The 15,346-nt window shown below is 34.6% G+C and overlaps 1 protein-coding gene across 1 annotated transcript; it reads right to left on the reverse strand.

Moving 5' to 3' along the window:
- Positions 1–1,605: 1,605 nt before the first annotated feature.
- LOC111048675 (uncharacterized protein KIAA1143 homolog) lies at positions 1,606–15,260 on the reverse strand. The gene is made up of 4 exons (XM_022334608.2): positions 14,546–15,260; positions 12,494–12,620; positions 5,792–6,021; positions 1,606–1,901 (listed from the first exon to the last, which is right to left on the reverse strand). The coding sequence occupies exons 1-3, from the start codon at positions 14,663–14,665 to the stop codon at positions 5,813–5,815; spliced, it is 456 nt and encodes a 151-aa protein (XP_022190300.2). The 5' UTR covers positions 14,666–15,260; the 3' UTR covers positions 1,606–1,901; positions 5,792–5,812.
- Positions 15,261–15,346: the final 86 nt, after the last annotated feature.

Raw genomic sequence — 15,346 nt, forward strand, 5'->3', positions numbered from 1 at the left:
GGTATAAAAAGTTCATGAAGACGTAAAAGAACGAGATGAGATATGGAGTAAAAACGGAAAACGAATGTGGGAAGAAGACCGAAAAGAGAGGTAGTGAGTAGAGAGCGAGTCGTTTTGGTGTGGGTAATAACAGAAAGAGAAAAGGGGAAGAGAAGAGAAAAGAACGCGCATTACAAATAGCTCGAAAAAAGATGAAGAATAACGAGGGAGAGAGAATGTGTGCCCTTTACAAAGAAGAAACAGAATGTAATTCAAGGGGGAATAAGAGTGAGAGGGCTACGAAGGAAATGAGATGGAGAAATTGTGTAAGAAAAGAGGAGAAAGAAAAGAAACCCATCTGCCTTCCAACGGAGAGAAAAACAAGTAAATTCATTTGAGAATGATGTGATGTGATAAAAACATTGGTTATCAAAAGTGGCAAATGGGATATTTCACAAAAATGTCTAGAATGGAATGTATTGTTTATCCTAGTCATATTATTACAGTATTATTTTTCATTCAAAAATTCTTATCCTCGATTATTCTATTGAAACGTAACATAACTATAGTGAGGTCCACATTATAATGGCAGTACATAAAGATAGAAGAATAGCGATGCCGATTCTCTGCATTAATTATATTTATACACTTTAAAAAAAATAATTGGCATCGCTGCGGACCTAGAAAAGGATAGTACCACCGGCTTTGTCGAATAATAGACAAGGATAGCAAAACCAAAGTTGATCAAATACTGTCATTATAACGTGGACCTCACTATAGTTTTACCATTAAATAAAATAGATAAATATTAGATTATTCAGATAGATTGGATAGATCATTCTATTGAAACGTAACATATACTAGTTACTACTATTAAATCATTATAAATCTATTTAATAAACTATTAAATCAAATAGATAAAGACTCAAATACGTTTCTGACATTTTCTCACGAGAGAATGATATTAATCATTCAATTGATTGATGAGGACGATCAATATAGGTGTGTTGATGATGAAAATGTTTCAGAAAATTAAACAAAATATCGTAGTACAGTATAATTAACTATTTATTGGTTGAATGACGTGCATTGGTTACAATTCGATCGTAATTATTCTACTGTATTCAGTACAGTAATCTACAGAACTGTATTTAAAAGCTATAATTTGAAGTATTTTTATTATCTCTATTAAAAATCGTGTCACTACTTGTGACTGGCGTTCAAGTGTTAAATATACGTTTCTTATGTTAAACTTTGTATTTATGCACCATTACATAGGATTTTACAATACTATTGCCTTAGTAAACTACAATAAATCTCAAGAAAACATTGAACTTAGTATTCGAGCGTGCGTGATGTATGTCTTGCGGCTTAGATAAATTGAGAAGATGGAGTGAAAGTAGGCCTACTGTTTCATGTAAAGTTTATTACTCTGAAAAGTAATACTCTACATTACTCTAATAATGTAGCCTACTCATTTCTTCTCTAGCCTATTTCTTGAATGTTGAATCTTGGGGATTACAAGGATAGACTATTCTTATATTCTGGAAAAATGAGAAAGGAACTGGAAAGGAGGATACCAGTAAAAGGGAAAACTGAAAGTAAGGTGTAAAATAGAAACGAACGTTTTTGAATAGTTTTATGTTTTAATAATATTAATAAATACTAATATAGTATAAAACATTTTGTTAAAATCACGTAATAAGAAACACGCCACGTTTGTACATTTCTCCACAACGTAACGAGTGCAAAATCACACGAATTAGGTACTGACAAGTGATAATCACTCTTCAACGTGAAGGATCAATTCAATAGTTTCCATTTCAGTAATTCCAGGAGGAACCAGCAAATACACTCGTTGTCGTACAATATCAGTTTCTCATCCATTTGATCTTCAGTTGCCGACCAATGAGGTTTCTCACCTGCAAAACAAAAGGGAATACATATTTTTTCGAAAATTCTCGATTATTGGTTCAAACATTCAAAAGTTTCTTCTTACTCAAATCTGTGCCTTGATTAGATATACGGAAAAAGCTGTGGAAGTTGAACAGAAGAGTAATTTCAGAAGAAATACAACGAACAGTGAAAGATATTGGTCGGAAAGAAAATAATAACTATAGTGCGGTCCACGTTATAATGGCAGTGGATAAATATAGAAGAATAGCGATGCCGATTCTCTGCATTAATTAATTATATTACTACACTGTCAAAAACATACTTGGCATCGTTGTGGACCTGGAAAAGGATAGTAAGACCGTCTTTGTCGAATGACAGACAAGGATAGCAAAACCAAAGTTGATCAAATACTGTGATTATAACGTGGACCTTACTATATACTTGAAAACTTGTAACCATCTACCCAAACTACTACGTGCAGTTAGTAATTTCCTATGATTGATAGAGGGGCGAAATGAAGAAATTACGATACAACTTTGACTGATGAGTTCAGAGGTCGCCTAGCTCTTAGGTGCGTGCCAATCTTCAATTAGTGAGCGTTAATAGTTTTATCGAGAAAGATATTGAGACTTATTACTTGAAGTAATTTTAGCATGATTTCATTATTCCAGATTGTTTTGGGAAAAACAATGAGAATGAAAATAGAGGAAGAGGAGAAAGATGAAGAAATGAGCCAAAGATCGGCTACTCATAATGTCCTGCCCAAATTTTGATTTTATAATACTCATATCTCCGCCTACTAAGGAATATTTTCATTCTATTTCAAATAATGTCTTGAAAATTCAATCAAATTCACGGTCTTCCCCAGATGTGGAAATGTAAACGAACAAATAGCAATCGTCTGAATCGTCTTCGTGACTCCATCAAATTGCATCAAATCTTGCACAATGTTTGAGACGACTTCTAAAGTCTTGTCAATTTTCTTCCAGTCTCTTCCATCTTCTCGAAGAGCTTTGAAGATTTCAAAAGTCTTCTTCAAAATTGGACAAATTCTATTAAAAGATTTGATCGTATACTAACACATTTCAAAGAGTTTTTGACTACAACTCTTATAGCACGGATTCACATTATTCCTTTCAATAGGTTTTGTATCCGTGGAGAGTTGAAAAATGTTATAAATAAATTGATTATGACTTGAGTGCTTCAGTGTAAGTAATTCATAATTCGGGGGGAGGGGCTGTTGAAAGAAATATATTGAAGCAGATACTTTCCCTTCAAAATGTACTCAAACTATAGTTGAATATGTTAAATAATCATAAAAATACATTTTTTCGAAACTTCCAAGTTTTTAGAAACAACAGAAAGTAATTTAAAAACGTCTATCATGAAAATGAAGTTACATACACAGATTTGTTGACTTCTTTAAATTATATTATTATTAAAACGAACTACTTGAAATACTGTATTTTTTCGATTGACTATCTTCATTCAAATACATAAAAATGAATTCTATGAAGTATAGTGGAGTATGTACTTCAACATTATTTCTCATTGAAGTAACTATTGCATTGAAGTATAATGTAAAATATTTTTGTCGATGACATAACATGACAGGTTTGCCAACTGCAAAGCAACACTGCCAACACTACAGACAGGCTTACCAACAGAACAATATGAATATACTAACACTGACGCAGAATAAACCATAAGCACTGCGTCACTCTTCAACAATATGGCGGTAGTACTGCAATTTCAGTTTGGGGGGGGGCAATGAAATTTTTACCGATACACATTTAAAAATTCCACAATCATCAGATAAGGAGAGGGAACGATAAAACTACAGGAAGAGGAAAAATCCGTGTATCAGAGTATGACATATAGAGTGAGAAAGAGAGAGAGAGAATGAGAGAAAGAAATTAGATTCATTTATTAATTTAGAGAGCGAAAGAATGAATGAGAGAGAGAGAAAGAGAGAGAGTGTGTGAGAGATAATTGAAAAGTATTGAGTATTGATAAAACTCCTATGAAATGTAACATTATTGAATTTATCTGATGAATATTAAGAGCTGGAGAATATGAGATTGTTAAAAAAATGTAGAGACAAGAGAGATAAGTTAGTGAGAAAGAGGGAAGAGAGGAGATAAAACAAGAGTAATGAGAATATATTTTCGAAATGGAAGTTGGGAGGAGAACTGGAAGGGAAGAGAAGAGAGGTAAGCGGGAGCAAAAAAAGAGAAGAACTGTTTGAGAGAACACAACACAGACACACACACACACAGACAGAAATGAAGAAGGGAGGAGTGGATTGAGAGAGGAAACGTTATAAGTAATAGAAGAAGAGAAGTAAAAAGGAGAAGAAAAGAACGCGATACTCGATCAAATTATTCTCTCTCACTCTCTCTTCATCATAGCAAACTCACTTTGTCTCTTTCAAATTGAACTTTAGGTGAGGTAGATAATCAGCTCTAGAATGGAGGGGAATGAGAAAACGCAGAAGAGTGGAGAATGAGGAGAAGGAAGAAGGAAAGAGATAGTAGAAACATAACAAAGAGGGAAGCGAACGGCGAAGCAGGAGGGGAGCGAACAAGTTAGATAATCAGGTCTATAGTGAGATTCACCTTTATATTGTCAGAATTGGACGAATGGGGAGCATCCATGCTATTTATAGGGAACTCTGCCAGTTTGAGGTGAATCTAAATAAAGAGCAAACTGTCAGCATTGGCTGAAGGAGAAGCATTGGTGCTATCCATAAGGAATGCTGACAGAATGAAGGGGACCTCACTTCTAGAACGATGAAAGAGGGGAGCGGAACGTAAAGAGACAGAGACAGACAGACAAAGACCAATAGAGAATGAAGTGAGATTGATGAGAAATACAGAGAAGAGAGAGATAGTCGGCTTATAATGTAGGAGTGAGAAAGGGAACGTGGAGTTTAAAATTTTCAGTCGCAAGTTTCACTATCTCTCTCGATGCTCAAAACGGAGGCCAGAGTAAAACCAAAGAGAGAGATAGAGAACCAACTTCTGCTCATGCGCAGACACACGCACGCGTCCCCACAAACATTCTCTCACCACTTCACTCTCTCTTCCTTGCAATCAACTCGTCTCTCTTGCACCTCACACTCCCCCTCGCACAAATAATTCCTTCTCATCCCACGTTATTATTTACAAACTCTCTCTCTCCATTTATCGTCTATCTCTCTCACACACACTACGCTTGCGCACTCTGGTAATATTATTTCTCCCCAAGAACGACCTGATTTCGTCTCCCCCTGAAAATATCCGCCATCTTTCTTTTGACCTTTTTGCTAAATACTCAGCTTCATCAATTACTTTATATTATCTCATCAACAATAATTATTATTGGATTAATATACATTATTACCAACGCATGAATAAATTATAATTCGAGACATTATAGGCTCTAAACACAAAAGCATTATGTTATGATTAATTATTCAACTTTATCAAACGGCGAATATACAGTATTATGTAATTGAATTCTGATCCTTATTTGAAAGATGTTGAACGAGAATAATAAATGATGACACTGTAGTCAAGCAAACCATGAGTTGAAATGTGAAAGTTCTGCCGTTCATGAGTCACATGACCAAAATATAGGCCTAGAAGCCTAGTTGAAATTTAATGAAGATTCTCTGGCTTCTTTTTTCGAATCACAAATTAAAATTTCAAGTAATAATAAAAAATAGAAAATAACAATAAATAAGTGAGAACAATATAATAAAATGAGAAATTTGTATTAGTATTTTTGGTATTTCATGGAAGTACCCCATTACTAAAGAACTCATTACTCTCCATCAACTTTATACAACTATAGATTAAAAAATAAATGCAAAAGATAACAGAAGAAAAATCATTCTATTCTATTCAAAGTTATGAAAGTAAACGATAATTACCATAACTTCAGCCGGTCACTTTCAGCTCTCTTCATCGGCATCAAACGATAGACAAGGTGCAGTCTTCTGCTTGGAAGACTTGTGCTTTTTGACTTTGGACTTGTCACTGTCCGAAGATCGTTTCTTGCCGTCTTGTCGGGGGTCTGCCGTCTCCTCTGTGGGGGCTTTCTCTTTGGTTGGCTTCCGAAACACGATGCGGTCTCCTAGGCGTGCCGGGCCGCTCTCCTCGTCTGAAACACAGAAATTTCCATGAAATTAATGAAATGAATACACAAGGTTGCACAAAAGCCTGTTAAATTTTAACTGTGATTAAAAGCCACTAGAACCAAACAGAGGAGTCTTCTCAGAAACACTTCTCGTTGCATTTAATCATGATTAAAATTAAACAGGTTCCTATGCAATCGGGCAGAAGTGTTGTCTGTTCTACGTAGAGAAAAATTTATTCACACAATACATGATTTTCAAAGCTCTTGGCATCATTGCAATTTTTTTGATTATTATTGGTGTGGAAGCCTGAAAAAATACGAAGCATCCTTGTTCCTCAAAGGATTATGGAAAAAGGAAAAACAATGATTGAAAGTTGAGGTTATATGAGTTATATTATGCAAAATATAAAAAAGGGAATTTTTGTTTTCACTTCTTTATCATATAGTATGCTGAGGATAGGGCTCACCACCTTGAAACACGTGTTGATTTAACAAATGAATGTAAGTACTGTTTTATTGGAAATTATGTGATCTTTTCAAATGATAAAAGTAAAAAAGCGGGTACTATTCATAAGATTATATTTATAAGATTAAATCATGAAAATTACAGGAGAAAATATCTGGACATTTGAACACGGATTTGAATACAGTACTACTTTAAGTAGTATACAAGCCGATAGAACATTTAATAATAAATTACTGATCAAATAAATAGTATTGCGAAAGCCATTAGTCAAAAAATAAAGATTGGTAGGATACATGCACTAAAAAAGGAATTATTTGCACAATACAATCATACTATTTCTCTTAGAAAGTTAGATAAATAACTGTGTTTGAAAAATATTTGAACTTTTTTTATTATTTTAACAGAGCAACGTGATTTTAAGAATCACTAGTACCCTTTTATTTTTTCAAGACACGACTGGTTTCGGACAATCTATATATTATGAACATTCATTTACTAATTTGATGTTAAATTGCTACAAGCCATTTTAGCCCAAATGTATAATCAGAGCGAGTCCATCTCAAAACTCAACAGGACACATTTGAAGAACAATAAACAATTGCAAATACATCACATATAAGGCAAAATCTTACTATTGTTTATGATAAATAAAAGATCATCAAATAGAAATCATTCCATTCGAATGCATGCTCAGTTTTACCATAGAGTAAAGACAGCGAAAAGCATAAAGATAGCATAAGATAACGTAAAAGTAGACAGGTGGTTTATAGAACCATAGAGAAAATATAGTATAAGCTATGATAGCTTAAATTTCTATGATAGCTTATTTTCTCTATGGTTCTACAAAGCACCTCTACGTACTGTAGTCGACGATAAGTACGCTTTTGCAGCTTCAAGCACGACACCTTTTCGCAGACAACATGTAAACAAATCATCAATCTAGCCACTACTACTACTTTACGTGTGTGAGGCGCTATAAAGCTGCAGCAGTGAATCGGAAGGAAGGAAGCAACGATAATAAATTGAACCGGTCGGACACAGGGGCAACGCACTCTCAATTACGTGGCGGGGCGAGAGCGAGAGGCGAATCGAATGCATCGGCGGCGAAAACAATGATGCACTACACAGCCACAGAGCAAGAGAGCGAGCAAATGACAGCGACCGTGACCTGGTTACCCGGATACAAAGCGAGGCCACTCACAATCATGCAACAGCCACCGCCGACGCCGCTGCTTCCACACTATATCTTTAGAAAGAAGTCTCTATTCAAGACCTTCCATCTCTCACTCGTCCCACTGTCGGAATCCGAATAATGATTGTGAGTTGGGAATCTCGGGCCAAGTTCACACACGTTCTTACGATGTTACTACGATTGCACGCGAGAAATTGTTTGACGAAGAAGATACAAGAGAATGATAGGTGAATGTGTCTGGTATCCAAAGTTTGGATGGTTTGTTTACATTGCAAAGTAGCAGTTTATTTCTGTTGACATTGAATTTATGTGTTCCAATGAAGTACTATTATACGATAGGAAGGGCAAGATGAATGAAACATTTACTTATCAAATTTAGGAACATGGAAACCATAGAATTAAAAAAAAGTCTATATACGTGGCTCTGCTTTTTTGATGTTGAAGAGTTATTTCAGCTGCCTGAATCCAGCTTAGACCTGCAACGACACACGCTTGACGTGTAAGGTTTTTTGAACCTTTGGATCATTGAATTCGTCCCTTCAAAAACATAAACATAGACCTGCAATGCTCTACAACTGATGAAACCATATAGGCATTAAAACTTATTGACAATATCATTCACTAACTTATTGACTTTGACTCTATTATGTGAGTAGGTGGTCTAATCTTTGACGTGATCTTATGCATCATAAGACGTTCATGGACCAAGAAAGATATCTAGCTATGGTTGTAACGAGAGAGAGAGAGAGAGAGAGAGAGAGAGAGAGGAGAGAGAGAGAGAGAGAGAGAGAGGGAGGGAGGGAGTTTGTGAGAGGGGTAAGTGAATAATTTGGAGGGTTTCGAAATTAACCTAAACTGTATTCTGTTTTATTTGATGAAAGCATGGTTGAATAATATACCGCACCTAGATTAACACTCAAGAACATTGTTGGAATTGAATGTATTATTAAATTTATTGTAATTGTATTGTAATCTACTGTAATTTTCCAACATCAAACATCAATGGAAAATATTTCTCACGTGTTTATTAACATAGTGTCATGTACGAATACGTGGGGTATTTGAAAAAGGGAGATTACAACAGAGACTCATCAGAGATTGTTATAAAGGGCTTATACTCTTCTACTGTGATAATTTACGTACATCAAACATCAATAAAAATTATTTCTCAAGTATTTATTAACATGGTGTCATATACGAATACGTAGGGTATTTGAAAAAGGGAGATTACAACAGAGACTCATCAGAGTTTGTTATATAGGGGTTATACTCTTTTACTGTAATTTACGTACAAACATCAATGAAAATTATTTCTCAAGGTCTAATTTAACAATTTTTACGAATGAAAGTGATGAGACAGACGAGAAGAGCAAATGTTCAAGACGGCTTTTGCCATTGAGCGTGAGTGTAACACACAAAGGGAAATCAGTGGTGTTTGTGAACTCCCCAGACACCGATTCACTTCTGGCAGAGGTGCTGCCAACTACGTGAGAAACGTGGCCGATATTTACATTCGCATCCGACACTGGAGAGATAAACCGACGCTTTCGGTCCAGATAGATCAGCTTTAAAGAGTTTCACGCCGCAGATTTCAGTTCCCCTTTAAATGCGACCGTGCTACAAGGTCTGTTGTCTCGCTCAAGGCTCAACACATTCATCATGTAATCGTCCAGTCGGCCCACCCCAATCTCCAAATGTGTGACTGCCGACTTCAAGCCAGTGCAAGGATACGAACTACTTCAAGCAATTTTCATTATCCATTAAAAACAACTTTGTAATAATCATAATAGTTCTCACCAAATTAACGATTCTCAACAGTTATTTTACCAAATTAGTAAGTAACCACTTATCATATTGAGTTGATTCTTACATCAAATGAAAGCTTCTGAAAAATTACGTGATATGAAAAAAGCCATTTTTCAAAAACCGTCCTATGAAGCTTATAATCATAAGTTTTTCACCACATTTTAAACTGAGTGCTCAGCGGCCGGCTGCCAGAATTATATCATTCCTTGCCTTAAGAACAATTCAATGTTTAGTGGTAGAAATGATGTTCTAAACCTAGTTTTCATTCATAACCTAGTTGCAATATCATAACACGGTGAGCTATGCCAGCCAGAGAGTATAGAATCTTAACATTATAATTCTCTTTGGTGCCAGCATGTTGAGTCCGACTAATAAAACTTTCCGACTACAGTAATTATCGTTATTTCATTTTATATTATTCGGATCACTTCGAACAAGCACACATGTAGGGTCAAGAGAACAGCTACTTGGAGAAAAGATAGCGTGATTTATATTCAGTTGTCTCTGTCTATGCACATTCAACACATTGAAGTTAAACCTCGTTTAACAATTCCAATAAACTGCAAAATTCAATTTGTCGAACTATATACGACTACTGTACAAAGTAGATTAAATTATCAATGAAAATTATTATCATTATTTATCAACTATGTTAAAAAAAACTATGCAATAAAGAAGCAATTTCATTAGGAATCAAGATAACCCTGTTCCTGTTTTTATTCGCCGGATTGGTTCATTTCAAAATTAGAATAGGCTCTGAGTAAGAAAGGATGCCTGCTAATGTTATCAACATTGTAATGTAACTTGATACTGAATTATTTTACGAATATAAAGACCTAAAACTAATAATAAAATCTATAATATAATAAAGGAAAGAATTGGCTTACACACGAACGGGATAGGAAATTCACGAATGACGCATCATCACGTCTGAACTACTGAACTGATTAACTTGAAATTTCGCATAGTGATTCTTAATTTCAGAGGATGGTTGAAGGCCTATTCTGAATTCTTCAAGATTTCAGTTGGTCAAGATTTCAGTTTGTCAAGTTTTTAAATAGACCCTTGCAGAGCTCGGGCTAACCAAAAGCCTCATATAATGTTCTCTACTCTGAGACTATAGTTATGAAGGCAACTTCAACCACTTTTTTATCTACCGGTACCTAATTTTTCTTAATGAATAATAACTTTTCTTCCAATAAACATAAAATTCCAACTTCAATTCCATGCTGAGCAATTTAGGTATCATCAGAAAACTGATGAAAAATATTATACAGTATTTATTCAAGGCGAGTATAAAGTGAGTGGATTCATCGCTGAAGAATTGTTTTCATTTCAAAAAAAGAAGAATGAAAAGAGAATGAGAAGCAGGGAGATAAGCAAGGAATGGGGGACGTATAAAAATGGCGGGCGTTTGTCTTTGTTTCATGTACAAAAAGAGAGAGAGTGGGTGAGGTGAAGAGAGGAAAGAGAAAATTATCGGAATGAGAGAGTGAACGGGATAGAGAGAAAGAAGAATGAGCGAGAGAGTGAGTGAAAAAGTAAATGAGTAGAAAAAAGCGGAGGGGAACTACTCCCCCTCCCAACAATCATCGAGTTCTCTCTCATCCACTCTCTTCCTTTCTCGATTCTCTCTTGCTTCAAATACAGGCGGACTCCCCTCAACGGCAAAACAGAATGAGACTGGTCCGAAATCCTAGAGTGAGATGACGTCACCAAACTCTACTCAAACGCGTTGGTTCATGGTTTGAACGACACTAGCGCTCATAGTGGTCGAGGCCGGCATTTCGCCAAACGGCTGTTTAGACCTGTCATAATTTATTAATGCCTATTATAATACCGGTAAAATTACAATTGCAAAATTAAATGGACTGATTTTTTAGCGAAATTTATTTTTTTATAAATTATTTAAAATAATTATATTTTTGATGTATAATCAAATAATTGTATTAATTGAACAGGTTGGAAAAAATAAAATATGAAATAAACTATTAGTTTGTATACATATAGTATTGTATTTTCTTTGCTGAGGATAATGCTCATATGTGCTTGAGGCTTGTGCGTAAGTGATAAGAGGGATGATGATAGGTGAATGGAACTAAAGCTCTAGATGAGCCTTGGACTGTTGGGAGTGATAAGAAGGTCATAACTCAGTTAATTTAGTGGACTTTAACTCATTGGGTATCTAATCAACTGGATCTGGTTCAAAGGCGATTCTAAGGCATATAAGCTTAGGCACCTGTAGTTACAGGTAGCTCTTATTATAAGCGAGAAATAGTAAAGATCTTAAACTCATATTTCTAGGGGTCTTCAAAGCAATTATTGATAAATCCATCATAAGGGAACACTAATTGAACGTGATATAATAGTAGAGGATTAATGGCTTTGGAGCACATGTTTAATCCAAGCATTCACGATCCATGCAAATCTGATATTATGAAGTTCCCCTATGAAGTATGATGTTACACCGTGACGTTTTTTCCAGTTGGAGAAGGTTAAATGGTGACCACTCTTGGAGCACGATTTAAAGAAAAATAAGAACTGGGATGCGAAAATTTTCGAGCTCCCCTCAGACTCTAGAAAGTCAGAAAGCTGGCAAAGCAATGATAATCTCATATGGAAAGATAAGAAGAATTCTTATATGAGACGTACTTGTTCGGAGAATATTGGAGAATCGGAAAACACAGTAATGAAAACTGAAAATAGAAAGATCTGTACCGTAGCAAATTTGTTGAGTGGAGTGATAGGTTTTCCGTGCATATCACGACAAAATTAGTTTTATTCTATGCAAAATGATGCCATTATAATACTATTACCAATATAACGCACCACCAATGCCCAGAATATTCATAGACGAATGTTTTCTTAATAGATTACTAACTACAATGAAATGCAATCGACTGATTGGGATCAATTTCCAAAGATGAAGCATACGTTTTGTATTTGAGGAGAAGAATGCTAATCTACAGTGTTGTACAGACACCAAACAATTAATTTTAAAATATGCATATTGATTTCCAACTAGTGCTTACCCTTTTCTTTTTGTAATCTAGATGCCTCTTCCTCAGACAAGTCGCCGGGTTTCAGCACTACAACAACTGGTTTATCCTCGTCACGATCCTGGAGGTCGTCATCATCCAGGTTTGGCAGTGCTTCTCTCTGTAAATGAATGTTGAAGATTACAATGGTTATACAATTGACTTTCTTTTTGAAATAATACTATTGCTATTGGGAAAATAGTATAAAATAAACTGAAACATGAAACGGTTTGAATGTAACAATTTTTTTGTACTTTACTTTTTTACTTTATCCGTCTTCCCAGCAGCCCTCTGGCTGCAGGAGTCGTCATGATTTTAAGGATTATCTCCTGTGTATGTAGGTGTGTTCATCTACATATTCATTTATGTAGTAAAAACATTGAAAACTTGTGATAGAAAATGTTACATCTTCAATAATAGTTTACAGAGCTTCTTTTTTAAATGAAACCAATCCTATTGTAGAGAATATAACATGGAAATAATACACATAATAGAAAAGGGTGGAAAATATTACATCGACAATTCTAGGTTACAGAGCTCAACGCGTTTGGCGTTGTCATCAGATAGTGTCACGAACGTATTTTGTTGCGAATTGTTAGTTGAAATTGCTTGTTAAATACTGATAATTTTCCATATTTACATTTCCTGAAAAAGTATAGAAAAGGTTTCCCAATAATGAAATACTGACCAAACCCACACAGTAAATATGTGGATTGGAAGCGATAGACTTAGTGCTAATTGATAAGATCCACTTGTTACCCCCGTAGCAAGGGTGATTAATCAAGAATCAACTCCTCTTAATATAATTTATGGAAAATTTGCTTCCTGGTAGTTCGGAACCCACTTTAAGCTATTGGTCCACTTGGTGCTGTTTTTGTAACAATCGATTCCGGGACGCAACGGTCCAGGGGTATTCAGGAAGAAATAAGCTCCCCCACTCTGAGAAAAGATTTTAATTTCAACTTCAAAATAAAGCCCAAGTGTTTTAAAGCTTCTTGGTGGCAAGGGAAAAATTCAGGAATTTTTCTGTAATCTACCTCAGAAAAAGTTTGGTATAACAAAGTGTTTTGGCTTTGACGTTCCAGGGGTATTCAGGAAAAGTAAGCTCCCCCCAATCTGGAAAAAGATTTCAATTTTAACTTCAAAATAAGCCCAAGTGTTTTAAAGCTTCTTGTGAGCAAGTGAAAAATTCAGGAATTTGACTGTATTCTATCTACCTCAAAAAAGTGTGGTATAACAAAGTGTTTTGGCTTTGACGTAATTTTTGACTTCAAGTGTATTGTATGTATACAAGATAATAGAAAATGTTTTCAACAGTCTTGTGGTCTTGATCATTCAATAATTTTTTACCTCCTGAGATATTTTGTCTAGTTTCCCCTTACAACGACAAATATTTAATTAAATGAAAATTTATTTATTTGACAAGAACTATCCAGGAAAGCAAGTTCATTAATGAAAAAGTTGATAAATATTTTTGTTATTTCAAATTCAAATAACTGATAGCAAAGACAATATAAAGCTATTATATTCTATCCTCTTTGCTGATAAAATAATCAAATCTTTCTAACGCTTCTTGTATAGATTATAAGTAAAGATGATAAGAGATTCAACATATCAACTGGGGGTTAACGTAAAAGATCATGTACAGGAAAACATATATTTGGTGAGTTCACTTTTCAAGCACCCTGTCAATAGTTGGTTCTTTTCTACTAGCAAAAATTTAAAGGTATCATTTATAAATGTTTCTAAATAGAATCTTGTCAATATCTATATAAAAATGTAAGAATAAAGATTAATAATGTTGCTTCATTCAAAAAGCACATTGCAAAACTTACTGCCTCAGTCACAAGAGTACAGGAATAAGAGCTTAGTTGCAGACAACCAAAATTATAGGCTAGGTTTGTACTTTCTTGCTTCATACTGTAAGTTAATTCAGACATTCCCATCTTCCAGGTTAATAAGTATGTTGTATGTTTTTAAAACAAACTTTATTTGTAAATCTTTTTGGACTATTATTTAAAACATTGTATAAAGCTTTAGGCCTACCTTTGTGTCAACAGTTGGACCTTCAACATAACCTGCTTGCTCTTTCATACGTTTAATAAAGTTTGGTTCTTCAGGCTTTATAAACGCCACATTCATTTTACGACCCCTACCGACACTCATTTTTAAATAAATATACACGAATATTAGCCTTTTTCACTTCACTATCACAAGAACTTCACTTTGGCGTAGTTATCCAAAAATCATTCCTTAAACTTGATTATCACTATGAACACTCATAGTTTGGAAAATATTTAGACTATCCATCTGATTGTCAAATTTTACACTTATCTATTAAACTTTAGACTTGAATTACAAACATTGAAAAATAATAAAAGAAAAACTGCTACAAATCGAAATTCTATTTCGATTTTTCGAAATCGAAATTTTGTTGCAAAACACAAACAAGCTAACCTAGAAAAAGAAGTATAAAATCTCTCAGCTGTGTCATAGGATGTGTGCACTGCGCAGGCGTAAAACAGTGTGACCAACAGAAGCTCGAGAAGCTACTTTTCTGAAAAATGAGATTATAATCGAAGTGAAATTGATATTTTGATTGAAAATGTGAACATTGTTTTTATTTCCACACAGGAAAAACCTAATGATATTTTTAAGAATAGATTGAAAAAAGAGTATAGCTTGTACAAAGCTTTGCAGTCTGTTAACAAGATGATATTCTTCCATGTTTCATGTTATTTTATTTTTTAAAATATTTTTCAATATTGAATTGATAGAATATCGATTTAACGTCTATTTTTTTAACTGATATTAGTAAAGACACAAAACAGCTGTTTATTTTGGAGG

This window comes from Nilaparvata lugens, chromosome 6, assembly GCF_014356525.2.
Source record: "Nilaparvata lugens isolate BPH chromosome 6, ASM1435652v1, whole genome shotgun sequence".
NCBI classification, from domain to species: domain Eukaryota; kingdom Metazoa; phylum Arthropoda; class Insecta; order Hemiptera; family Delphacidae; genus Nilaparvata; species Nilaparvata lugens.